This window comes from Lissotriton helveticus, chromosome 5_1 (genome assembly GCF_964261635.1).
Source record: "Lissotriton helveticus chromosome 5_1, aLisHel1.1, whole genome shotgun sequence".
Taxonomy (NCBI): Eukaryota; Metazoa; Chordata; class Amphibia; order Caudata; family Salamandridae; genus Lissotriton; species Lissotriton helveticus.
This window is the reverse complement of record NC_136065.1, coordinates 970188317-970216124: the sequence shown is the minus strand read 5'-3', so window position 1 is coordinate 970216124 and position 27808 is coordinate 970188317. Positions and strand designations below refer to the sequence as shown.

The 27808-nt window shown below is 40.4% G+C and overlaps 1 protein-coding gene across 1 annotated transcript in view; it reads left to right on the top strand.

Annotated features, from left to right (window-relative positions):
* DPYSL4 (dihydropyrimidinase like 4) overlaps positions 1-27808 on the top strand; it is a 255676-nt gene that overhangs the window by 30810 nt on the left and 197058 nt on the right. The window contains exons 2-3 of the mRNA XM_078641144.1: positions 6956-7044; positions 17448-17632. Of these exons, the coding sequence (XP_078497270.1) occupies positions 6956-7044; positions 17448-17632 (274 nt within the window). The remainder of the gene's footprint in view (positions 1-6955; positions 7045-17447; positions 17633-27808) is intronic.

Here is a 27808-nt window from a genome sequence, read left to right as displayed (position 1 = left end):
TAAGTGTAAAAAAGCCTTTCCTCAGTGGGAAAAAATGGATGCTAGCAAACTTAGCAAGTCTCTAATTAATACTTACTTGCCACTGTCAGCAGATATCAATGTCAACATGTCAGATTTTAGTAAGTGGATAAAAGCAGCTCTATCCAAGGTACTTGCAGAAAAAAGTATCTCCCATTGGGTACACCTATCTGCTCCCTGGTACAGTGATCCACTAGTACAAGCCAAAACAGCAATGCAAGGTGAAGGAGTGGGCATGGCGAAGCAGGTACCATGAAGATGGTAAAAAACAATATAAAAGAGAACTTGAACACTATAAACTACTATTGACCATTTTCCACAATAATATTTTAGTAAAATCACATCCGCTCATCAAAAGACCATTCTAACGAGGCCTTTGCGAACTACAAGGCCTTTGCCACAAGAGCGGCTCCTATTAAATACATTTTCCTTTCCCAGGAGTTCTGTCAAAAATTGTCATCCTATATTATAACTACAATGTCTACCCTCTGGCCAACCTTTTCTCTCCCTGACCCTGTTATCAGCGCTCCTGCAGAAGATAGCCCGTTCTCCATCTCCTCAGCCACAATAAATGGCAAATCAGAGAGCTGGAGCACCTTCTTACAGATTATGGTAGAAACAGTTATGGATAGACTCTGCACTATCAAATTGGTCTCATCACAGGACCCTTTGCCTGCCAAACAGTGCGGAATATTTGGCTAATCCATGGCTCCCTTGATGAGTTTAATATGTAATCAGTCCTAAGAGATGTGCCAGATGCCTCATTTCTGTAAAGAGGCAGTGGTCCTACCACTATTTAAAAAGCTGTAATTGGAAATAACCAACTGTACGAACTGTAGACGGATCTCGCTGCGGGTGATGATAAAGATCCTAGAGAGCTGGGTTTCTATATTAATTGTCACAACACATGGAGGATAACAATCTGCTTCACAGGATCCAGTCCGGCTTCAGACCAACCATGAGCATGGAAACAGTGTTGTTCGCTGCATCCAATGGTATAAGAATGGCCCTGGATTGAGGTGGATCAGCTGCCATGTTCCTGCTGGATCTATCTGCAGCTTTTGAAACCATCTTCCATAACATCCTGCTTAATTGCCTCCAAGATTCAGGAGTAAAAGGAGAAGTGCTTGGAAGATTTATATCCTTTCTTACAGACAGGAACCAAGCAGTTGCACTTAGTCAATTCCAGTCGGAAGCTGGGCCCCAACCACATGGAGGTCCCCAAGGATCAGCCTTGAGCCCCACTCTTTTCAGATGCCATGTGGCACCTCTTGTGAAATTGAGTTGTTTGGTGTGAATCTTTACACCCATACAGATGATACTCATTTATGATATTATAATAATATTATATTTAATTATGAGACTGGATGAGAAGGGAAACTCAAAATAAAGTTTTAAGTCAGGGTTCACAAGTGTGGCCTCCTGGATGAAAGCCAACTCTTTGCGACTAAACTCTGATAAAACAGAGGTGGTAGATGTTGGTAACCTCTCAGCTTGGGCAGACTGATGATGGCCACAATCTATAGGAACACCCCCACACCTGATAAAAGCTAGATTTCTGGGTTTTATCTTTGACAGCAAAACGTCTTTCAAGCTGCAAATATTCAAACACTTTGCCACCTACTGTTCCAAGATTAAAATACTGAGAAAGATTCTCCTGGTCAGTCCAGAGGAGCGCAAACTACAACTTGTTCAAGCCCAGGTCATTAGCTGGCTCCACTACACCAATGCACTACATCCAGAGCTTCCAAAGTACGCACAAAGGAAGCTGCAGTTTATTCAAAATTCAGAAGCTAGTTTAATCCTCAATATCACAAAAAGAAAACACTTCTCAACACCTGAGATCAATTCACTGACTCTCAACTGAGAAAAGATGCACTTTCAAGTCTCTTTGCTACTGTTACAAAGCTGTTCACTTGGACGAGCATGCTACAAATTACATCCTAGCTCTCTTTCAGAGATATGCCTTAGTCAGAGCACTACGCTCCACCTCTGCTTTTCTAGTTATAGTGCCTAAATTCCAGAAAGCTAGGATGGGAGGTACAATGTTTGCAGTTGTAACACTGAAAGCATGGAATGCTCTGCCCTTCTCACTCAGAGCGGAAAACCACCTGATGCCTTTTAGAAAACCTCTCAAAACTTTTTTACTTTAACCGCTCTGGCTCAGATGTATCCAGATATCAGTATCAGCGCCAAGAAACCTTTGTATATTTACACACTCAATAACCTCATCGCTGCTAGAGAGTTTCCCCTGCTGTGTTGGACAGCAATAAAAACGAGTGTGGTCATGACGAGCTCAGCTCGTCATGAGCACCTGAGAGGTATATGCCATGACGAGATGAGCTTGTCATGAGCATGGAAGGGGATAAAACCTAAGCTAACTAACTAACTAATGTACAGCCTTCTATCTCAGTCAGCCCAGTGACAGTATAGATTAGGTTGTGAGAGACTAGGCCTGATAAGATGACATTCGGTTGAGTCATTTGAGGTTTGTCAAATCAGATGTTTACATTGGCAATGATTTATTTATTTATTTATAAAGTATTATATAGCGCAAACAACATCCTGAGGGATAACAGAGCGCTTTACAATATGATGGTAGGATGGACAAAAGCAATATCTATAACAATATCCATAAGAGGAAGGGAGAGAAAGAATATACAGTGCAAAAATACAACCAGGAGGGTAATACAATAAAACAGGTGTAAGTGGGCAGCAAGGGTGAAACACAGTGTACAATAAAGGGGTGCTGTATCAAAAGTAAGTACAAAAATAGGAACAAAGTCAGCAGGTGCAATGTCAACGGGCCCGTGAGTCTAACCCTATTGGGGTATGAATTTGTTTATTAGAAATCTTTTGGCTTCCACTTTGAACGCCGCCAATGAGGAGATTTTGCAAACTTCCGGTGGGAGAGAGTTCCAAATCTTAGGGGCAGCTCTGAAGAAAGCTCTGTGACAACTTCTCTTTTTCATAAGGATGAGTGGTTTCAGGAGGAGTGTATTTGCGCTTCTTGAAGCTCTTACGCCACAGGATGGTTTAAGTGTTTGCGCAAGGTACATAGGAGTGTTAAGGTGAAGGGCTTTGTGTGTAAGAACAGCAATCTTTAATTGAATTCGTGCTTCGAATTTTATTTATTTATTTATCAGATTTATAGTGCGCATGGCTGCCCCAGCGAAGGGGCGTCCCAGCTCAGACCACAGACTCCAGGACAGGAAACTGAGAAGAAAAGCTTACGCTGGAAAAAGCCAGGTCTTTATGGCCTTCCTGAATGCAAGATGATTCTGGATCACTCTGATGGACACAGGAAGTGAGTTCCAAAGTTGCGCGGCCAGGCTGCGAAAGGAACGGCCACCCCCCCTCCTTTCCAGACACACGGGGTGCACACCAGAGTTAAGGCGGCGGATCTTAAAGGACGTTGTGGCGCATAGAACTCTAGCAGCCCCGCCAGTCCCACCAGTGCCTGAGGTGATAAGATCTTATGCGCCAAACAAAGCGCCTTGAATTGAATGCGCTTTTCTACCGGCAACCAGCGGAGTTTCTGAAGTACATGGAAAATGGAGCTAGTATGTGGAAGGGCCATCAGCAAGCGGGCAGCTGCGTTCTGTGCCCTTTGAAGACTCTTGACGCTAGCCTTATTCGCGCACAAGTATAGGCAGTTCCTGTAATCCAGTCTAGACAAAATTGTCGACTGAAGGATGATTTGGTGAACTTTAGGAGAGAAGAAGCCCAACAATGGCTTCAGGCCCCTCAGAAGCCCAAAACAAGCCCCAGCCGCTGCTTTGGATTGGCGTCAAATGTTAGGCCATTGTCAAACCAAATGCCTAGGTTTTTCACTGTCTCCTTGGGCGAGGGGGCAGGTTTCAGGCGGTCCGGCGAGTTATTCTCGGACCACAACCCCTGGTCTTTCCCAAACAGCAGGATCTCGGATTTGCTGGCGTTAAGCTGTAAGCAGTTCGTCGCCATCCAGTCCGCAATCGCAGAGAGGTCCTCTTTGAACTTGATCAAGTTGGTACAACTTTTCTTGGAAAATGCGATCCCTAGCTGAGTGTCATCAGCGTATGATACCAGTGACAGACCCCTTCCCATCGCCAACACAGCCAGAGGCTGGACAAAGATGTTAAACAATAGGGGGCTTAACACTGAACCCTGCGGTACACCCTGACGCAAGGCGAGCTCTTGAGAATGGAAAGGAGGGACGTGAACTTGGAAGGACCTTCCCTCCACAAAAGACCGGAGCCACTCCAGAGCCATGTCCCTGATGCCTATTTCCTGCAGGCGGTTTAAGAGTATCGCATGGGAGACGGTGTCAAAAGCGGCACTTAGGTCCAAAAGGACCAAGGCCGCTGAGTCTTCGACATCCAAGTTCGCCCGAATGACCTCCGTGACTACCAGTAGAGCAGACTCAGTGCTATGGCAGGCACGGAAGCCATGTTGGGATGGGTCAAAGATGGCATTCTGCTCCAAAAACTTGGATAGAATGGAATTCACATGCGATTCTGCCACCTTTGCCAAGAACGGCAATTGGGAAATCAGGCAGTAGTTCGCTGGCTCTGCAGGGTCCAACGAGGATTTTTTGAGCAGAGGAATAACCTTGGCCTGGTACAGACGCTGAGGCCAGAGAGAGATTGACCAGGTTGAAGTTCAGCGGAAAAAGAAGAGAGTGGAACTGGCGAAAATGAGCAGGCGTCAGTGGATCCGCTGGTGAGCCTGATTTGATCTTTGAGCAGAGTGCCTCAAACTCCATCTGAGACAGCGGAGGAAATGATGACAGGGTATTAACCCCCATGAAACAGAAAGTCCCCGGGTCCCCCACCACCGAGGGCGAAATAGGGGTGGGTAAACCCTTATAAATCTTATCGACTTTATTCACAAAGTACAAGGCCAACTCAGTACTTTCTGCTTCGAAGGGCAACCAATTGAGGGATTTTAGAACTGGGGATATATGATCTTTTCGCTTGGTATCTGTAACCAGTCTAGCAGCCGAGTTAAGTGCAGCCCTTAGAGGAGGCAGAGCGTATTTGGGAAGGCCACAGAGGGTAGCACTACCGTAATCTAACCTCGGCAAGACAAGCGTTTGGACCACTTGCTTTAAATCATTTAGAGGAAGGAAAGGTTTGATATTTCTGAGGGATCTTATCAAGTGGTTAGCCCTTTGCATACATTGCTGATATGACCTTTCATGTTCAGGTGCTTGTCCATGGGGATACCGAGAAACTTGGCTGCGTCTACGATGAGAGGCGTACAGTTGAAAGCAGTGAGGTGATTCAGCCAGAGGTCTAGCTTGGGGATGAGATTCGGAGGGGAGATGAACAGGAATTCCGTTTTAGAGGTGTTAAGCAATAAATGATTCACCGTTAACCAGTTTTCAGTAAACATTAGGGTGGTATTGAGTGATATGATGTTTTCAGAGGATAAGATTTTCAGATATAGTTGCGTATTGTCCGCATACATGTGGGAGAGAATGTCAACATAAAAACTCCTTTATCGGTTGGAGTTCTGTATAGAAAAAGGAAGTTGCAGATGAAGGTAGGACTAAAAGTGTATGAAGGATTCAAAGCCTTGTATTATCATGTATTGACAGTGGAAGTGGGGAGTTATTTCACCTACATATTTTTAAAAAATCTGTATAAACTACTATTCAGAACTTGTCAGAATGTCTGAACCACAGTAAATCATCAGTAAACTTCTTCAAAACGTACTTCTAAACAGACTCATTGAGTGGCCATCAACTATCAGTTTTGATAAAAGACCATCAGTTGGATCCATTGTCAGAAACATCTTCCCTGGAGCTAACCCATCTCAGTGCCACTAGCACTATGCTTTGTAAAGCTTTCCTTATTTAGACCATGCATTCCAACACAGATTGTTGTGCCCAGGACAGACTTGAGAGGCATTACAATCTTATGTGTGAAAAAATCAACAATGCCCCCAGACACAGAGAGAAAACTCCTGTCACATCAATACTAATCATTTATGTATTCTTTTTTACTAAAATACTGAAAAACACCATGCGAGCAGACCACCATGGAAAAGTAGTTGGCTGGCATCTCACTTTGCCATCAGTGCTTCGGTTGAATAGGAGGGAGAACTTTCGGCAAAAAGCTCCCCTCCAATCCAGCCGAAATTTCCTTATTTGTCCATTGGGGGATTTACTGACCACCTTTTAAACTCATAATTAGGCCTGGTGAAAATGTAACGATGCGGCAGTCATTGAAGTAATTTTGGTAATTTCATGTTACTTGTGTGAGGTGAAATTACCAATCAAACCCATTCGCATAATCTACGAAATTTGGGGCAAAAATGCCTAATAAAAAAGCACTACAACAGTGCTTGAGTAGCTACTGGCAGCTATTTTTCATGTTCTATTATGTTTATACTGATTTTCTTTTTTGGGTACGTTTTGGCTACATGCTTGTTTACGCTCCCAGCTTAATTCCGCATAACCTCCTGTAATTTTGCGTATTGGCACTACTGCAAATTTTGCGCTTTTCACCCACCTCTACTCATAATAATAACCTCTGTTATCTTTTTTTATTTAGTTATGGATTAATTAAAATATGTTTCAACAGTTTCACGATGTTTCACTAACCAACGTATAAGAGCTGTTATCACATAAACAGTCTTTGACTGCACTATTAAAATGTATCAGTTATTAAATGCTAGCAGTGTTGTTATGTCAGCAGTAAATTGCAAAGATCTTGAAGATGAAACCACATTACACCATTTATTATATTTTTCATTGTTTTCTTAATAAATAATAGACTTCACATCAAATGTAAATACATTTTCACTGCCAGTAAATAGAAATACAACTGATTTAAACTGTTAATGGGATAAACTCTCACTTGCATTAATGACAACATGTGATGTGTTTAATGTGGTGAGCACCTTATTTAAAGTTTCTAAATTTTTCCACAAATCTATCATCTTGTTTTAGAGTGACCGACTGCTGATCAAAGGGGGAAAAATAGTCAATGATGACCAGTCTTTCCTTGCGGATTTATATGTCGAAGATGGGGTGATCAAGTAAGTTATCTGAGAATTGTCATTATTTTTTTATTATTTATATCTATTATTGCTCAAAATTTAAAACGTCTTGTTTCAAACCCTTTACTAATAATGCACTCAAATACAACCTCAAAAGAGCTTAAACATTAGCGGAAAAATAGAGTAACAAAGAAAGCTGTCAGAGACAGGTTGCGAGTAAGTCATCCAGCAAAAACAATCTCTTCACGAGAAAGGTAAGAGAATGCGCTCCTGGAAAATATGACTAATATATTATTCTGGATGTAGTGGAGTAAATGATGTGTAATTCCAAGTTGGTAAATTAATCATATAAGTTAGTTTCTAAGAAAGCAAGACATTACTTAAGGGTAAATGCATATATTGCTAACAAGCTATACTTAAACAAACAAATTAACACATCATATATGTGGAATGTGTTTAGAAATGTCCAAGCATTGGGCATTTGCAAATTATCTATTTCTGTAGATTGAGGCAATGGGACAAGTATAGAAGCACAGAACATCATCTATAAAGAAATTAGAAGCAAAACTGACACCACTTGAAGTATAAGTAACTGATAATCAGTCTGTAGTTGAAATAATTCAGTGTATGTATGAAGTTACTTCCCACAGGGGAAACGGGATATTAAACCTATACCACTAAATTAATGCAACTATTAATGATATTAATTAAATCAATTGCTTGAAGAATGAATTTAGCAGAACTGGCTTGATAGAAAAATATACAATAGTACAACATAGGCATTGTTTTAAAATACACACGTCATTTCTCATGACAATCAGAAGTTTATCAGTTTCTGGTTCACCTTTAGACACCTGCAAGTAGATGAAGGCTGATATAGGAACCTTTCATATTTTTGATTTAGAAGTTACCCTTGATTTTCATGTATAACATCCAGGGATGTCAGGCATGATGGTTTTTTTATCGACAAAATATTTTCTGGGATGGGATAAAGTGGACAGTTATGTTTCATGATTCTCATGTATTCTAGAATACCCAATTTGCAGTGGTGATGAAATGTTCCATGAATGAAGTGTTTTGCATGTATGCAATTACAGAACACATACAACACTTAATAAAAGTATAGATGAAAACACACCAGTGGTTCAGAAATCATTAAGGAGCATTTTCACCATTTTCTGAAAAACAAATTCTAATCCATAACTTCCCTCCCAGTTTTCCATCTTCTGCCACACTACAGATCTGTGCCTTGATACCCTCCCCTGCGACTTCGAATGTACACTCTTTCATCACTTTTACTAATGACTTGTTCACACTGTAACTCTCTCTTTCTTTATCTGTCTCACATTCTCTTTCTCTCATACTCTCTCAGGCAAGTGTTAAAGAGCTATGGAGTGACTGAAAGATGTTATACTGGTACCATATAACAATTACAATAAATACATAATAGTTATGATGTACACCCTAATAATGATACAAAGAGGTTCACAGTGCCTCTATATTAGTTCAACGCATTAAATGTTTTAATAGACCAATTGTGTTCCTAGTATGTCATATTACTCAAACATGAATAAGGACACATTTAAAAATAAGTAGGACTCAAAAAACATTTCCACTTCAAAAAAATATAAACTTTTATTTAAACAAAAGGTACAATTCTTTCAGGAAATTCAAAATCAGATAGAACAATGAGAATGTGAGCAACCAACATGATTTTTTAAGCAAATTTTGGTGAAACGTACATTACAACAGAAAATATATACAGTATTTCTTCAATCTTTTTGTATCTAGAGTAGCAGTTTTATCCTAGCTAACACTTCGAACCTCCAGTCTAAAAAAATTCTGAATTTATATACATGGTAAGGAATGTAGAGTTAACATTTTTGTCCAGGAGGCAGAAGAAGGATAGGGTTAACAAAAGAAAAAAATGTCTGTCTAATAGATACCTGTACAAAAAAAATCATTAAAAATTGTTCAGAAAATATTAGGATTGAGTCTAAAGAAACACACAATTTATAAGAATTGTGTGTAAAGGTTGATTACATTTTGAGGCCAAGATGTGTTTGCGCCTTATGCACCATATTGCAAATCAATACTTAGAGACTGCAAATACAGTGTGCTGGCTGGTGTCTGTTTTAAGAATTCTAAGTGCCTCCTCATGCTGGACAGTCCCTAAATTCCTGCAGATTGGGAATAACCATTTTGCCTTTGCCAGTTTATACTCTTGGCAAAAAAAGAGGACATGGGCCAGGGTTTCATCAGCCAAACTACAGGACTAACAGCCCTGCTCCTCTACTTAGTCTCAACAAACACATCTGTGGGCATATGTGTGCATGGGGAAGGACTAATGTCTAAAATGGACATAGAGATTTCTGGACAGGTTTGGTTCTATGTCATCTAGGAACTCTTCAGCTTTAAAATAATCTTTATGTTGTATAAAAACTTTGGCAGTGCACCCAAGGTTGGGCTTGGTAAAAGAGTGCCTAATTTGTGATTATATTTGTTCACTTTAAGTTCTAGTTTGGAGATTTGGCTACATGCCCCCACCCTGGTTGTCCCAAAGTCTATCTTTCTCCTTACTTAGAGGGGTGTTTCCCAGACATATTTAATCCAGGTTAAGTCACCTGTCCCCTGGATTGCAAGTATGTCTCCCAACCCATGAAAATATGAGGATAGCTCAGTAGTTGTCCAAATTCTTCTCCAGTACATTAGGGGCCTAATGGTAATCATTTCAGAAATTGGTCTAGCGTCATATCCAGCCTTAGTCGTATCAGTGGAGTGCTTACAGGAAGGTTAAACAGCCGCCTCAGGAATCAAATCTTTGCAAGAACCAGGGCATTAAGGGTCATCTGACCCGAGAGCTCCGCACCATGAAGAACAGATCCCAATGCTTTAAGTGTTTAGATCTGCATTACCGGAAGACAGGCTTAAAAAAGGACTCCCAAGAAACCCTCAGGAGACCACCAAGTTTTTTTCCATTTTGAGTCTTTGTCTAGAAGTATGTGCTGACCAATACACCTGTTCAGTGAGGGTAAACCCCCAGTACTCAAATGTGTGTACCCGCTCAAGTGGGATTTCCTTTTAAGTAGGATTGGGTTGTGTTGAACAGCATGGATTAAACACCATATGCTTTAAATAAACATTTAAAAGTAGAGACAGAGAAGAAAAAACTTCTCTAGCTTTGTTACAATAATAGCTTAGCATAGTAGAAAATATTCAAAGCCAGCCAGCCTTACACACCCAGAAAAACAGGTCTAGTTGTAAAATGGCATGAATAATTTCTGCAAGCACTGAAGAAGTGAAAAGTTCACTTCAAGCACCATGAACCTGATGCATGTGACAAGCACATCCACAGACTACTCAACAATACGAATATGTCTAATTTCATGAGGCAGTCTAAATGTACCATACACTAGTGATGCACAAACATATAAGGCTGTACTGTTAGGCCTTATGGGTCATATTCCATATGGTGGGAGTATGATTAGAATGTTTCCAGAGAGACTTGAAGAGGAGAAATAAACAAAAATAACTGGAGCAATTAAGAGGCAATGGAAGGAAACCTAGTCATAGCGCAAAAATATTTAAATTGTTCAAAGCATTGAGACCATGTACCATTGTGTGAATACAGTGAGTCTGAACAGAATTATGTGGAATTGTTTTTTCCGAGTCAAAGCCATTTTTTGGCCAAAGCCCACAGTAAGAGACATCAGTAGAACTCAATCAAACAGATGGAAACTATAAAGACATCCAAACACTATCTTGATGAAAAGCCAAATAGATAAACAGTACAAGAAGAGTTTGTATAGACTTGGTAAATGAATGTTCCTCCCTTAGGGGCATATTTACAAGCCTCTTGTGCCACCGGAGCTTTACTTTTTTTGACGCTGTGGTGGCGAGTGTGCTGGCCCATATTTACAAGGCCAAACAAAGCCACCCTACATGGCTTTTCATGGCCTTGTAAATATGGCCCCATTTCACGCATTACTCTGCATGAATTGGGCGTTCCATGGGGGTTACTGTGGGTGTTCCAACACAACACCCATGGATTCTGATGCATTCCCAGATTTTCAAGGTTTTGTAAGCCTGGGAAGGCGTCAGATTCTAATGCCTCCCCAGGGAAGACGTCCAAGCGGTGCAACAAGGAGAAATACCCTTATTTCTCCTCCGTTTTTCCTGTTTCTATGTGTGTGGCAGTCTGCTGCACACATACAAGGAAGAAAATGCTGTAAAATATTGTTTTTTATTTTATTTATTTATTTCAGTTTTATATAGCACTGGCTAGACCCGGAGGTATCAGAGCGCTTTACATAGGGACCACAAAATTACATCAGTTACAAGAAAACAATTTAAGAGCGTCAGAAGACAGAATGAATGGAGCTTAGAAGGATAAGGAAATGGGGTAAATATAAAGAAGGGAGAAAGGATGGAGATAGGATGGATGGAGAGACGAAGGAGAGTCTGCCCAAAGTCTGGCTGGGTAGGTGACGGCCGGAGGGGAAGTCCCCAGCTCACCTCCTCTATAGCTGCTATCAGGTAGCTCCACCAGGCATCAGTCAGGTGGCTAGGTCTCAATGAGAAAACAATTAGAGAGCAAAGAGGAGGGCTAAATAGAGCGTAAAGGAGAAAGTGGGTGGAGTAAAGGGGTAGGAAGGAGAGACGAAGTAAGGTCTGCCCAATGTCCGGCTGGGTAGGTGATGGCCGAAGGGGTAGTCCACAGCCCATCTCCTCTATAGCTATCAAGTGGCTCCATTGGGAATAGGCTAAAAAGCTAGGTCTCCACGGTCAAAGGTAGGTTCACAGATTCGGTATCGTGAAGGGTAGGCCGGATGGAGGATGTGCTTGAGGTCTGGCGGAAGTCCTTTTTATTTTTAGAGGAGTAGCACGACATGGTAGGGAACCCAGTGGCAGCCGTCTTGTGGTCAGGCAGGGGATTAACATGTATTAGAACATTGGAATGTGGGGAGCTCCATTGAAAACAATGGAGTGCTCTGGGCTTATAATGGCTGGTATAAGCCTAGAGCTCCAACATTCCAATGTTTCTTTGTTCACAGCTGTGGCTGTGAACAAAGGCTTCAGGGAGCCTGAGGGGATTCCAATCCCCTCACGCTTCCAAAAGGCTTTGTTTTTTTGTTAGATCATTCTGTCCTCTAGTGACAGAATGTTCTATTAGCCTTATAGCCCTTCGTAGATGGGCTATACCGCTATTAAAGTCCCTCTCCCTTGTTAAAGGCCCTCGCCTTCGGCTCAGGGCCTTTAACGCCGGAGAGGGCCTTTAATAGCCGGTATAGCCCTCTACGGCGGGCTATAAGGCTATAGTAATAGGGAGGGCTTAAAAACTTGCATTGCCTAAAGATCATGGTGGCCCCCATGCCCCTCATTACAGAACTGGCCTTGGGGAGCATTCATAGAAAACCAAAAAATCTACATGCAGGCAAGATCAATAGTTACTAGCACTGAGGTGCAGCGGTAGCTCTGCAGCCCCCATGTCCTCCTCTCCCCTCCCTAACTCCGGGAGAATGAAGAAGAAACATGCTGGAGCATATGACACCCTAGGAATTGTGTCCCGGGAATGTGCAACACTCAGCAGCCTTCGCCGGCCGTATGGGAGCCACCGGGCCTCGTCGTGCCCATCTTACCTTCCAGGCCGGAGCGAGGCTTGGCCGTCACCATCGCCAGTGAGCTTCTCAGTAGTACCTCCGTCGGGACGGAAGGTGTCCCTTCCTGCACAAAAACAATCATCCCTGCAAAACAGGTACCCTTGCACAAAGGTACAAGTGTGCCTCCATTGGCGCTAGACAGCCTATTGTGCACCAGCGCTGAGCAAAGCACAGGGATGGGTCTCATTGGTGTCAATACAACAAATCCCTGCACTTTCGTAATGATGCAGCTCGGCACCTCAAGACGTCTTGCAGTGCCGCGCTACGCCATTATCTAGCAAATATGCCCCTTAGATCAGGAAACAAAGGAACTTTTCTCTGGCGGGCTACTGTTGTGCAAGCGCCATATGAAGTGCCGATGTGTTACTCACAAAAAAGACAATAGTAGCCCCCATCACCACCACTTTGGAAATATGGTGAAAAATGTATTGCACACAATCTTTCATACAACACTTTGGTTGAGTCCTTTATTCTTTGAATCAATTTTATAAATCAATTTGTTTTCTTTAAAAGAGAGAACTAATCAGAATGATTCCATTATGTTGACATCAAAAGGCATTCAACAATTTGCTGCCTAATTTGACTGGGAGCATGCTACTGTGCAACATAATAGTCTACCAAAGGTGCATTCATCTCTTCAAATTTAATTCACAGTTTATGTTCTGAATGTGGATTGTATGTGACATTATTCCTGTGTACTGCTTGCCACATCTGTATCTTCTGCAGTAGATGTATATTTATGAAGTTGCTTGCATTAGCCACATATTTAAATGACTTGCAGCTTTTACATGTGAAACATTCAGAATAATTACCACTTTTATAGTGTCTTGTCAGTGGTTCCAGACACCAAAGTCCATTGTTGGGCAAGGATTTGGGGAGCTCACTAAAGACCGTTACAAAAAAGGTTTCTGAGACCCTTGCTTGGGGAATGGCAGGAAAATGGCAATTAATCAAAGTAATGCTAGTCATTCCAAAACTAGTAATATATACATGCTGTGATGCAATAGATGTTCTTTCAAAGTGAGAAGGGATTTTATTTGCATACCAAATTGTTTTCTGAGATCACCTCACGAGTCTGTGGAGAAACCCTATTTTCCTCAATTTCTGATTAAGAACATTGGTTTCCATAAAATGATTGTGTATTTCGGAAAATGTTCTTTGCAGTCAGAAAAGTTGCCTAAATTGAAGTTGTTCTTTAGAATTTCTCTCATAGTAGATAAATATTACAAGAAAGTGTTTGTTTGTGTGGGATTGTGCATCAAATTCACAATATATGGCAATATATTGCAATATAGTACTCTATTGGCTTAAGGTTTTTTTCCTAGCATGAAAGGTCCACTTGCTATGTATGCTAAATAGTCTTCAGAATAGCTAACATTTCCTATTCAGACATCACTAATAACAGCTGAAATTTTCTGTTGCCGAAAGTATCACCAAAACCCAACTGTACCTAAACTGAACTTTTGTTGATCCTTCCTCCAAATTGAACCCTTTGATAGTGACCAGAGGAATGTTTACTAAAAGTTTGGGACAATTTAGATCATGAAAAAAGACATAAAGCTTTTTGTAAAATTGGTATTTTTTATCTTTGAAGGTCCCCAAGAAAGGGTGCCAAACCTACCTGAAGAAGATACAATAACAGCATCTTCAGTTTAAAATGCATTTAACATTACATTAATTTAACATAGACAGAAACCATTTTCATGTTCCTGTCACTGGTACCTCCTTCTCACATGCCTTCTGCACTCTTGAACATAAGGAGTGATATTCCACATGGTAGACTTGAAACTTGATGGAATCTGCACCACCATCTCCTCAGGATTATGAAGAGGCTAAAACCTCATAATCAGTAGGGAATACCCACAAGTCGAGTTTCAGTTTCAGATCTAGAGACACCTCTCTCCAGTACTCAGGCAAACAAATAGGTAGGGATCTGAAGCAGAAAAGAATAAAGTATTTACCTGTATCGGATGTTTTTGCCTTAGAGTGATCAAAGTTATGGGGTTTATAAGGGATAACCAGTCTGTGATTGCAATTTAAGCAAATTGATCCTTTTTCAGGGATATGTCTTTTGCTAAACCTATCCCTGATCCCATTTCACAATATAGCAGGCTAGATGACTTGTTCTCATCACTCCATCCAAGGCCAGCCTGTTATTCTCAACAAACACCAAAGAAATTCACCACCTCCCAAGCCCCAACTGTTCTTCCTTTCCTACTTACTACTAGTGGTTGTACCATTCTGAGGTAGGATTCCCGTCAAAAGGAATCTAGTGTTCTGAGTTTATTTTTGCAGGAGAATGTGACCTGGGAGTGTGGAGAAAAATCCTCACTATGACCTGCATCCTTTCTGTGGTGGGTTTTGAAGTCAGGAAGCTGGTCGCCTCATCCCCCAGGAGTTTAGGCATAAAACGTGATGATACTATGTGAAACACAGAAGCCCATAAATGTAATGTGAATAATGTTTTGTTAATGACAGTTGATGTGTTTCAAGCAGGCATTATTAAACAAATTAAAACATAGATCAGAAACATATATAATTAACAGCTAATGTTCCCAGTAGTTTTAGCATACTTATTAACCTAAATGCAGAAAATCTGGTTTGTAGTAATTTTCTTAAATCTGTTGGATAATTAAGGTAATCTCCTATGACACGTTTGAAAAAGCATAGTTTTAGTCTGCTTTAGAAAGCAAATCATTTTACCACCCTATTTACTTAAGAACAAGTGAACCAACATCTTGTAGCACATGACTAAAATTTTCAAATCTTGTGTGCAAAAATAGAGATGACTTGCCAAACTCACAGTTATAGCAACATTTGAGCACATTTTTCTTCATAAATAAAACTATAAAAGGAAGACAGTGACCATACATTGGGACCACAACTGCCTTATTTTGGCTGACCTTTTTACTGTATGCCCCATATTGGTTAATACAGTGGAATGTATTCCATGCACTTACTCCCCAGTGGCTCCTCCACAGCTTCAGTCCCTAGGTAAGGTACTAAGAATTTAGGTTTCATTAATAAAACTGTACAAATTCCCTGAAAAAAACCTAAAGTTAAAGCGACGTTAAAGTTAGGCCTTGTAATAATATAAAAACTAGCATTTTAAAACATAAACACAGTGAAATTCACCAGTTGTACTTTACTGAGCTAACTATACCTCGCTCCCTTCCAGGTCCCAAGTGTCCTATAATGGAGGCCACAACATTTCTGTCAATGATGAGATTAACCAATCTGATCTCTCAGTCCAGCAGCAACTGGAAGAAAAACAGTCCTGGGCAATCAGAATGCTCTATTTTTTAGATTTGTGGTCCCACAGGACTCCAGCAGAACAACCAGCTAGATCTCTCTATTTTTTGAGCCTTCATTGATCAAAAATAAATTAACAGATTTACACCAAATCGTTTTTTCTGTATCAATGTCTAAAAACCCCTTTCGAAATTGCAAGGGGAAAATGCATTTTGGGAGCTCCCCTTTTTCTTGGCCCCTCCGCTTGATGGATCTCTCTAAAGGAGCTGAGGTGAATGAACTTTTTTATTGAAAAGTTTTGAGAAGATTCATCAAACAGCATCAAAGGTAGTGTCAAAGCAACAAACGTTCTAGCTATGGAAACTCTGACTTATTTATAATTACACAGTGGTGACTGCCATTATGTAATATATATATATATATTTTTTTGGGGGTGAAAAAAAGAAAAGGTTACAGGAACGTTATAGTTAGGCTCAGATTTCATCAGTACATAACAGGTGGAAATCAGCAGTTATAGTTACCTGATCTAACTATGACTTGCACTGCCGCAATGCACTGCTTATGACTTCACATATCACATCATTCATGACATGGTCAGTGACATCACAGTTTATTTGCATGGACATCATATAGTAAAAATGCTATGTGCCCATTCATTGTAAATTGCTAGCCATTTTTTCTGTTATAATAAGAACAAAACATTTGTTATTTTGGACAGATTTAAGATATTCAAAATCTTTATTAGGTCTTCTGAACTACTCTGAACTCTGCAGGTTTAACCCTAATTCTGGCTATGGGCTGAGCCACAACCTAACTAGTACTCACCCAACTGGGACTCGCATACTGTTGGCAGCCTTCAGGAGCTTACAAGGAGCTTGGGGTGTGTGTCCCTGCTCAAAATGTTGGCTTCCTTTGACATAGCATGCATAGGTCCAATTAGTGCCTCTTAAAGACTGTGCGTTTTTACCCAGATTGCCAGCCTTGGTTGCTCTTCAACTTCCTATCTCCCTCATGGGGTATTTTTTTCACCAATGGGCAGTACCGCTGCCTTTAAGTAAAAAATCATTACAAAACAAAGAGCACATGGGAAGGCCTTTAATTCCCATTTTTCTCAGCCTTTAACTCATGCTGCAGCATCTCTTCCTGGTTTATGTGGCCATATGGATTACTGGACCTTCCCTGATTATCCCCCTTTTCTGGAAAACATATACTCTACATCCTGGAGCCCCTATGGCTTAGCGGGTGCTTTATGTTTTATTTCTTATTGCAATTAGAATTTTCATATCTCTCAATCAGATAACATCTCCCATCACACTGTCAGGCGCTGCATCCCAGAACATGATAACTGAACCTCGGTGGCTACATCACAGACTTCCAGGAGAGGTTCAAAAGATAAACAACTTTCTTCCACCCACACTCCATGGTGTTTGTTGCATTGCCTGCGGTTTGCTGCCCCACGTAGAGGTAGTAAGCACTATACAAATGCTATACTACAATAAAATAATTAGAGGAATCTGGTCATATTTACAGGCAAATTGGAGAAAATCTCATTGTTCCTGGTGGAGTAAAAACTGTTAATGCTAATGGGCTAATGGTTATACCTGGAGGAATTGATGTCCACACCAGACTACAGATGCCGATCATGGGAATGACTGCTGCTGATGACTTCTTTCAAGGCACCAAGGCTGCCCTTGCAGGAGGCACCACAATGATAAGTAGGTGATTTCCATAACTTTAACAATATCATCTGAATTTACCTTTATATAAGAAACCTGCATTCAATTGACAGTTTGTTGGTTCATGGCTGAATGCATTATCTACAAAACACAAGTCAATCTATATCTGTGAATAGAAAGTCAATCAATTGTTTTGAAACCATTTGGACTATGAATTCTAAATGTAATTGCTTATCTCTTTGAATTTCATTAACTAAATGTATTTATTTAGGCATTTAAATTAGTTTCCTTTGTATCCTAATTTGAAGCTTGGAAACATGATGTCTTTCTTAATTATATTTATTAGCCTCTTTGTACCTTTTTTTATTTATTTAATGTGCTTTCAGTGATCATATTGATGATTGTTTTTACTTGCTAGTGTCAACACTAGTTCTTTCCTTGCTGAATTACTTATGAAATGTTTGCTTCTAATATGATTACTTGTGTGTTATCATCAAATATTCGGATTCTACTGGATGACTTTAGTCTTCCTATGAATGGTTTGAATCCCGAGCACAGAATGCCTTTGATACAATTTACTAGACATAGAGCATGAGCTCATTGGGTTCTTTGGTGTCGTGTCGTGACCAATCTCAGGGAAACTTCTGTGCAAAATAGAAGTACACTTTTGGTGAGGTAACAAGACTAGAGAGTTGAATGGAGCAACATGTGATTAAAAAAAGCTTTACAACTTTGCTGACAAAAGCTTGTTCTTATTACTGTAACCGAGGTTGTTCACTTTTTCCAATTCATCAGACAAGTTTTTTCAACTATATTTTAACATCTCTCTTATCATTAGGTCTTCATTCCAAAGCTTCTCTGTAAAATCTATAGGTTTTTCACAAATATTGCAAATATTTGTGAGTTTATTTTTGCTTCTAGTAAAATTACCCCAAGGCTCAACCTGCCTTTTGACAGGTCTTCATCCTTTCAACCAGTATCCAAATAAAGACGTACCCCCAATTTTGCATCATTTAATTTCCTCCACTTTTCTGCCCAGGAGGTGCCAATAATACTTCAAGCTTTTGTCACGTTCTTTTGTAAGAAGCTGGCCCTAAACCATCTATCATTGTTTATTTAGAGGTATTTATCACTACTTCATGCACCAGCTACAGTGATTTCCACACATCTGTTGACTTTTTCTTAGGAATCTGCAGCTCATAAACCAGTTGAAGACAGTTTCCAACCATCGTATAATACAGATTCAGTTCTTACCAGAGTGAAACCTGAAAAAGAGTTGTTACTCAATTAGAGAATGATTGATCAACTGCCCTACGATTACCAACATAATAGCTAGGCTATATTATAACATTTGCTAGTTGTTAGTACCCAACTTTATCAATTTCTGAATTAATAATATAACTGTAGTCACAACTACCCTTTTCCAAAATGAGTTTCATCTCTTTTTATTTCATTTATATATTGTCAATTTTAAACATAATCACCAAGAAAACAATATGGTAGAAATTCAACACTGAGAATTTCAACACTTTGTAAGTGAAATACTCTACACTCTTAAAACTTAGATTATAGATTGGATAATAAAGGCAAAGACCCATAAGGAAAAAACAAAAGGGAAATTAAATAAAAACGAGGAAAAAATTGAATATAGAAATAATTCACAACAATGAAGAGAATGAAGTACAACATAGAAGTAAAAATCTGAAGTAAAACAAATTAGATTTAACGATTTAGACTGTACATGGTACATTCAAATAAGGAAGGCTCATTCTGCAAAGAAGTGGATAAATGTTTGAATTTGGTTAATACTCCGGTTTGGTCAAGTCTTAAAAGATGCACATTTTTTATTTTCCCATATTTACTGCATACATTTCTCCTAATCGCCGACGCTTGGACTCTTCTGCCACGGCACTTAGGGACCTTCACTGGCTGCCAGCCCCTCAGAGGATTGACTTTAAAGCTTTGTGTTTGGTATTTATGGCTCTTCACGGACAAGGTCCGTCCCCTCTGCAGGATCTATTCTCTTGGTACACCCCGTCCAGATCACTCCGTTCGGCCTCGGCCTACTTGGTAGTAGTGCCCAAGATTTTGAGGTTCCGGATGGGTGGTCGATCTTTTAGGTTCACCGCAGCAAGACTGTGGAATTCCCTTCCGCTAGGTCTAATGGGTTTGGAAGACTTCCCTTCCTTTAAGAAAGCCTTAAAAACACACTTGTTCCCTAGAATAATGTAAATGGTTCAGTTGCCGGAAACATCATGTATGTGTCATAACAGTCTAAGCGCCAGGATGCCCGTCGGGTGACAGTTTTTGCGCTATACAAGTATGCCAATATAAAAATATATATATAAAAAAAAATCTATGCCAGGCTTGTCAACCTTTCCCATAGTTAGAGCTACTTCTGATAATTGTAAACCATATTGAATTTTTGCCTAATGTGGGAATGCGATAAGGGTACACATGTGCCACTTGATTTCCAAGTCATGCCCCAGTGAGCTTGCAAAATTAAAGGCACAAGATTTGTGCCACAAATTATCTGTGGAGTCCAAAGGATCTGTTTCGTCTCTGCTCTTAAGGGAGAGAAAGAGCAGTTAAAACAGAGAGAAATGAGAGAACACTATCAAAAGAAGTGAGAAAGAAAGAGGAAAATGAAAGACAAAGTAGAAAAGAAAGAGAAGAAAGACAGCTAAGAAGAAAAGAGTCAAAAACTGAAAGGAGCTAAAGGATATGAGGAAAGAAAGAGAGACAGAAAAGAGAAACAGGAAGTAATAAGAAAATAACAATAAACTGAAAGAAGGAAGAGAATGAAGGCAGAGTAAAGGAGCAAGAAATAAAAATTAAAGAGACAGAAAAAGAAAAAGAAAGAAAAGGAGATACAAGGGGGAGAAATAAAGAAGGGGAGAAACACACAATAGGAGAATATTGTAAAAAGTAATAGGAAGAGTAAAGAACAAAACAGAAAAAATCATAGAAATAAGTAAAGTAAGAGAGAGAGATTGGAAAGAAGACAGCTGGAGATGAAAAGACGATGACACAGAAAGAATGCACAACTAAACGGAGAAAGAATGTAGAGAAAGAAATATAGAAAATAAGAAAGATAGGAACAAAGAGAGAAAACATTAAAGAGGAGAAACATACAAATAAATGGAGAAAGGAGAGAAAGCATGAAGGGGCATAAGAAGAAAAGGCCAACAAATATACAATTTTAGAAATTGAGAAAGGGAAAAAAGGAGAGAATAAAAGAAAAAGAAAGAAGAAACAGATGACAAAGAAGACTGAAATAGGCAGAGAAAAAAGAGGAACATCAGACAAGTACAGCAAGAAATGAGAACAGAAAGTATAAATTAGAGAAAGAAACAGATGAAAAAGCAAGAAAGGGAAAGGTAAAGAAGCAGAAAGAATGCAAGAAGGAAATAAGAATGACATAGAAAGAACAAGATGAAATAAACTGACAAATAAACCAAAATAAAAGAGATAGTAAGAAAGAAAGAAGAAAAGAAAAAAAACAAGAAACACATAAGAGACATGCATTGAGATAGAAGAAAAAAAAAGAAAGGAAGTGTGGTAAGAAGAGAGTCTAAGCAGATATATATAAAGTTTGCAACAGTGCACACACACTTAGCTTGGAATTGGATGCTTTCTGATTCCTTTCCCACTTTGTATGCCACTTTTACTGCAAAATCAGCAATTGCAATTGGTGGCCATACATCTCTCAGAAATCCATTAATCAGTAACAAAGTAACTCATCCGCCCAAATGTTTTTAGAAAATAGTTAATTTAATGCCTCCATGACAGAGATCTGCTGTATCCTCAACACATCTTCTCACTGATGGAAGAGTAATTCTTGCTTTCCTCTTGACATAACTCCACTTTTCAGCTTCTGTGATTACTTCTATGTGCTTCCAAGAGTCAATCAAGTGCCGAGGCCACAAGGAAAGGTAAAGGCTGAGTGCTTAAGCTTGGAGAAATGTGTTAGTTTAGTAGTGAATATACACTGTGGAAGTTATAAAATATTTTATTAGAAAGATTCATATAATAGAGAACTTACAGCTAAAACTGTGTTCAATGCATTACAAATACTATTTGAGATCCTTCACTTTTCCAACTTTTTGTGAAACCTTTAAAATAGCACAGGTGCCAAACTTTGTGAAAACCTTGTGTAGAGTGAAATAGTTAGGCATTCCTTGCCTGGTGATTTCACAGTCTTAAGAGACGTAGTTGGAATATTAATTTCACCCCATTCAATAGGAACATCAATCTGTCAGGAGTGTTTTTGAGAGAGATCAGAAAAAATACATTCATTATCTCAGATGAAGTCTCTAGTATACAATTTCCTGCAATAAAAGTTAAGTGTGTCATTAATTAAGTCCTTCATCATAGTTTCTTCAGTGCTCCTTTCATTGTCCAATAATAATATCAATATGATAGGAAAAGGACATGCTGTCAGAGAAAGTCATTCCTATATAACAATATTTAGATACCTGATCTAGTAGCGGTTATCAAGCCATTGTGTAAAATGTGCTTTCCTCTTCCTTTTTTTCTAAAATCTCATTATCATTGTGTACTCAGTGTTTATTTTTAAATAATTGGTGTTTTTAAATTGGGCAAATCAATCTAAGGCATGTTGCAGGCCAAGTGGTGTTAAATCAAATATATTGTACTAAATTAACAAATCTAAGAAATTATTCATTGATTGGTCTCTTACTGCAATATTGGAAGAACACAATGAGCCTGTGTAAGTAATTTAGTGACATCTGAAATATAGGAATTAAACACCAAGCGTGCCAATATACACCCTTCTGTAAGTCAATTTGGAGTCTTTGTCCGTTTTCATAGGCCTCCACTTTTTCCTAGATGAACTTGGACTCAGGATTCATTGCTTGGTTCAAATATTAGTCATAGTAGTGGGATAATAATTCCCCATACCAACATTGTACTCTATGAAAGCCACTTACAAGGATACCTGTTTTTTCATTGAACATTTGTCAGCAAGACATTTTAAAATCAAGCATCCATATATTGTTGCATGCTCTCTTCTAAAGCCTAATTGGAGTATAAGAAGTATTCCTGTGCTCTCTACCGCTTCTTCATAGCTCTTGTACATTAGTGCTGTGATTCTGTTTTTTTCTGGACATGATTGATCTCCCTTTTTATAGACTGGAATTCAGATACTCCCTCTATAGGACTCCAGTATGGTGTTACATTTAATTACTGCAGTGAACTGTGGCTCTAGAAGTGATGCCCAGAGCCTAGGATGAAGCTTCATTACATTTGCAGTAATTGGATCTGGGCCTTGGGCTGAAGAGGATTAGGTTGCTTTCACAAATCCTTTCAGTTGCTTGATAGAAGGTAGTAGTGGACTATAATTGTCAGATTAGGTGTTGCTAGGACTTTGTTTGAATAGTATATTTCTCTTTAGACCATTAATTAGAGCTAAATTAAGCCTTCAAAAATGGATTCAAGCTCTTTCCAATTTTTTATTTGGAATTGCTATGTTCACTCTTTGTTCTGGAAGTACTATTTTTTCTTCTTTTTCTTCATACGCATATGATTGATTATTCATCCTAATGCACAGAGGAATTTTTTCATTCAGTTTTCCTAACAATATAATTGGTAAGCAAGGGTAGCTAGTATAAATATTTTCTAATTTTGTAACCAACAATATCAAGTAGTTCTCAAAATGTTTCCCTAGAGGAATATAAGCATTCACTACCACTATATTGTTATATGTATTTTCCATTCAATGTTTGTTCGCTCCGCTCACACCATACTTCCCCATTGTGAGAAATCTTCTATGTGACATATCAATCCTTATTTTGGGATTTTCTTATCAGCTGATATTATGGCCATAATTCCTTACTAGGGCCAGATGTTCCTTTTACTACAGTACCCCGATAGCACATATTATATTTAAGCAATTTATTTTCCAATTCACAGGCCTCTACAGAGGTACATTTGACAATCTATTACAAACAGGATATTTCTCTAATTTTCTTCATTGTCTATACCGCCTACCATTTTTGAAGGCAGTATATTTAAGTGTTTTTTACTAGCGTGCCTAAGGCTTCAGGGAGGTCACTCCAGAGGATGTTGCTGTCCCTAGCTAGTGCTAGAATTCATTTTAATGTCATTCCTTCTGCTTTGAGCATATGTTTGAATACATCTTCCAAAACTTCATTTTGACACAATCACTGTATGAGACTGGTCCATTAGGATCCTATCAGGTATTCAGGTCTCATAGGATTGATGACTGCCCTTAGGAAAAAAAACTTTAAGCTAATATTGTTAATTCCCAGGCTGATTTGACTTAATCCTTGAAAGGTTTCATCCTTCTGTACTACATCTATCTTGAATCTTCTTGTCTGATCCACCTAATCTAGAATTTCCTCTATTTTAGTAAAGGCTAAAAACATCTGTAGTTTTATTCCCCTCTATATTGTCCAGCTTCTTCAGGAATTAAGTGCAAACTCCTTGAATGATTCACATAGTCAGTTTCATTTTCACTTGCAAACATATCTTCAAACTGAGAGCAGCTAGGACTGAAACGTACACCACTCTTGTTTATATTAATCTTGTATTCACTGGTTCAGTTCTCCTAAATGTTGACCTTTTATTTGTTTACTTCTAATATTTTGATGATCTTTTACTTCAATTCAGGCTGATGCTGTGTTTCTTTCGGTATTGATCGATCTACTTGCAACTTCTTGTGAGAAATTGGGTTGTTGGTTGAATGGGGGCTGACCCCTGTTCAAGCAACAGCCACCATCCCTGTCACGGTGAACCATAAAAGTCACTAAATTAACCTTGTGCTTAAGTCTCCGGTAGCTTGGCACAGAAACAGCCAGGCTTAACTTAGAGGCCATGCGTAAAGTATTTATGCAGCACACAAACAGTAATTAAGTGAAAACACAACACAAGAAAAATCCCACAGTTGAGAAAAATTGGGTAACTTTTAATCAATCAATCAATCAACCAATCAATCAGGATTTGTAAAGCGCAGCTAATCACCCAATAGGCTATCCTGGTCCTTGCAGTCCAAGAGGTTTATTCAAACATCCAGGTCTTCAGGGCAATTCAGAACTCCGGAAATTAGGTGATGGTCCAGAGTTGCATGGGGAGGATGTTCCAAGACTTTGCTGCGATTTGGGAGAAGGACTGTCCTCCATTTCTGCTTCAGTAGATTCAGGAGTATGAGCAAGTGAGAGAGAGGCAGAGCGTAGTCTTCTCAACAGTTTGTGGAAGTTCAGGTGGTGGTTAATGTAGGCGGGTCCTTTGTTGTGGAGAGCCTTTTGTGCGTGAGTCAGAAGCTTTATTTGGCTTCTCCCTCTGTATGTGGAGCCAGCGGTGGGGCCTGAGGTGGGGTGTGAGTTCATGGGGGTAGACCAAAGATGAGTCTGGCTGAGACATTTTGTATGGTCTGAAGTCTCTGCTGGAGGTATATGATGATCTCTATGTAGAGGGCATTGTTGTAGTCCAGTTAGTTGGTGATGCAGGCCTGTGTCATGGTGCATCTCGTGTATAAGAGTAGCCACTTGAAGATTTTACATAGCATGAGGAGTGAGGTAACAGGTGGAAGAGATAGTTCTGATCTGTGATTTCATGGTGAGGTTGTTATCAATGATTATTCCAAGGTTTCTGGCATGGTTGGAGGGAGTGGTGGCAAGTCCTAGAACTTATGGCCACCGGGATTAATTCCATGTGTTGCTGCTGTTGCTGAAGATCATTACTTCTTTCTTGACTGTGTTCAGATGCAGGCAGTTGTTCTTCATCCAGTTGGCGACGCATGTCACACATCTGTGGAAGCTGGTTCTGTTGGTGGTGGGGTCGTTGGTGAGTGAGAGGGTTAGTTGGGTGTTATCTGAATAGAAAATTATGTTGAAATTGTGGGATCTGACAATGTTGGCCCAGCGAGGTCATCTATGTGCTGAAGAGCGTGGAACTGAAGGATGAGCCCTGAGCCCTGGGGGACACCGCAAGTGATCGCCTTGTGTTCAGAGGTGAAACATGGGAATTGGATCCTCTCGGTTCCTTTGGTGAGGAAGGATGTGATTTATCTGAGCGCGTCCCATTGGATGCCAATATGGTGGAGTCTATCAGCATGGAGTGGAATACGGTGTTGAAGCCTGCCGAGAGGTTGAGGAGGAGCAGAGCTGTTGGTACTCCTCAGTCTAAGAGTGTTTGAATGTCGGCGGTGGCTGTGATCAGGGCAGTTTGGATGCTGTGATTGCGCAGAAGCCAGATTGGGAGGAGTTGAGTAGCTGGTTACGCTCCAGTTGTGTCATGGGTTGCTTGTTGATCTTTTCCAATACCTTTACTGGGAATGGGAGCAGGGAGATTGGCTGGTAGTGTTTGAGTTTGCTAGGATCAGTGGAGAGTTTGTAAGTTGTGGTCTGACTTTGGTGTGTTCCAGGCATCAGGAAATGTTACAGTTGTGATAGAGGTGTTGAGCATGGTGGTGAGTTCCTGGCTGGCTGATTTTTAAGGTTGAAGATGTGGTGCGGTCATGGGTCTAGCTCCAGAGTGGATGGATTTCATGGTGGAGGTGGTGTCCTGGGTGGAGAGGAGGTTCAGGTGGTCAGTCTGTGGTTCATGTCAGTTGCAGTGGTAGCACATCTGTTGAGGAAGTCTGTAGGTATAGGTTGGGGTTAAAATCTGCTGTATATGGTTGTGAACTTGTCTTAGAAAAAGTTGGCAAGGTTGTCGCACAGCTCCTTTGAGGTTGTGTTGTTGTTTTCACTGGCAGCAGGGTTGGAGAAATCCTTACTGATGTTAAAAAGTTCCTTGGTGTTGTTATCACTGGTTTCGATGCATGTGGCTTGGGCTGTCTTCTTTGTTGACATCAGCAGGCAGTCATACAGGTCTTGAAGCCTGGCCTGTTGGAGGTGTTCTTGCTGGCATGCCATCTATCCAGCTGTTTGCTGTCTCATTTCACTGTTCTGAGTTCTTGTGTGTACCAGCTAGCATATTTGGAGGATTTTCTTTGGATGTTGCTCTTGATAGGGACCATGCTGTTGGTGCAAATAGGTGATCCAGGTGTTGAAGTCCCTGTTTGCGGTTGATGGCGGTAACGGGGTTGGAATTGTTGAAGGCAAACATCCAGCAGGTCTCTGAGATTTTGTTCAACCTATGGTGGGGCGCGCTGGTCATCTTGAGGGTGGTGGTACAGGGGCTGGAGAAGGTTGAGTATGCCCAGACATGGGTCCCTTGCTCACTGTGCTACTGGATTCAATCTAGCCTGGCTGATGAAGGTTAATACCCAGAAACCGGTCCCAGGATACTTGTTTCCGGTCCAGGGAGGACCTGGTTTAGCACTTCAGTATGGACTGTTCCCATGAGGCACAGGATCAAGCCTGATTTGCTTATGGCTGGGTCTAAACTGGGGTGGCATGGTGATCAAAAGAACAATGGATTGAACCCAGGTCTCTTGACTGGGGGTGAATGTGTGATTTACTCAGCATTCCGTCCATCATTTGTTTGCCTAGCACTTTTCACCCTAAGTGGGATGGGTATGCCCAGACGTGGTTTCTTGCTCACTGTGCCACTGGATTCAAGCTAGCCTAACTGATGAAGGATAATACCCATGAACCGGTCCCAGGATGCTTGTTTCTGGTCCAGAAAGGACCTGGCTTGGCAGTTCGGTCAGGACTGTTCCTATGAGGCACAGGGTCAAGACTGATTAGCATATTGCTGGGTCTATACTGGGGTGGCATGGCGCACAAAAAAACAATGGATTTAACCCAGATCTCGACTGTGGGGTGAATGTATGACTTACTCAGCATTTCGTCCATCATTTGTTTGCGTAGCACTTTTATAAAGCTGACATTTTCCTACTTTGGCCATTTGGTGCCTGTTGTCTGTCTCTCATACACATCTGTGAAGGGTGATAGATGGGCCTTGTGTATTCCCCCTAGACAGCCAAAGACAATGGGAGCTTAGGTGTGACCTGATGGGCTATAATGACAGGATGGGAGGGAGAAGCTTGACTCAGACTCACTTACACCTGAATAGGCTGTGTCTGCTCCCCACACAAAGGGCTGCATATGCCCTGTAGTGAGTTTGGAGCCAGGGCAGGAAGGGAGGACCCTGAGCAATTCAAAGACCTGTCTTCAAAGTCTCCATCATTTCAAAGGCCAAACTGGGGATAAGTACTGGACCACTTTAGTACACTCCTGGACCTGTGAAGACTCTGTTGTGCTGCTGAAGGACTGCCACTTTGCT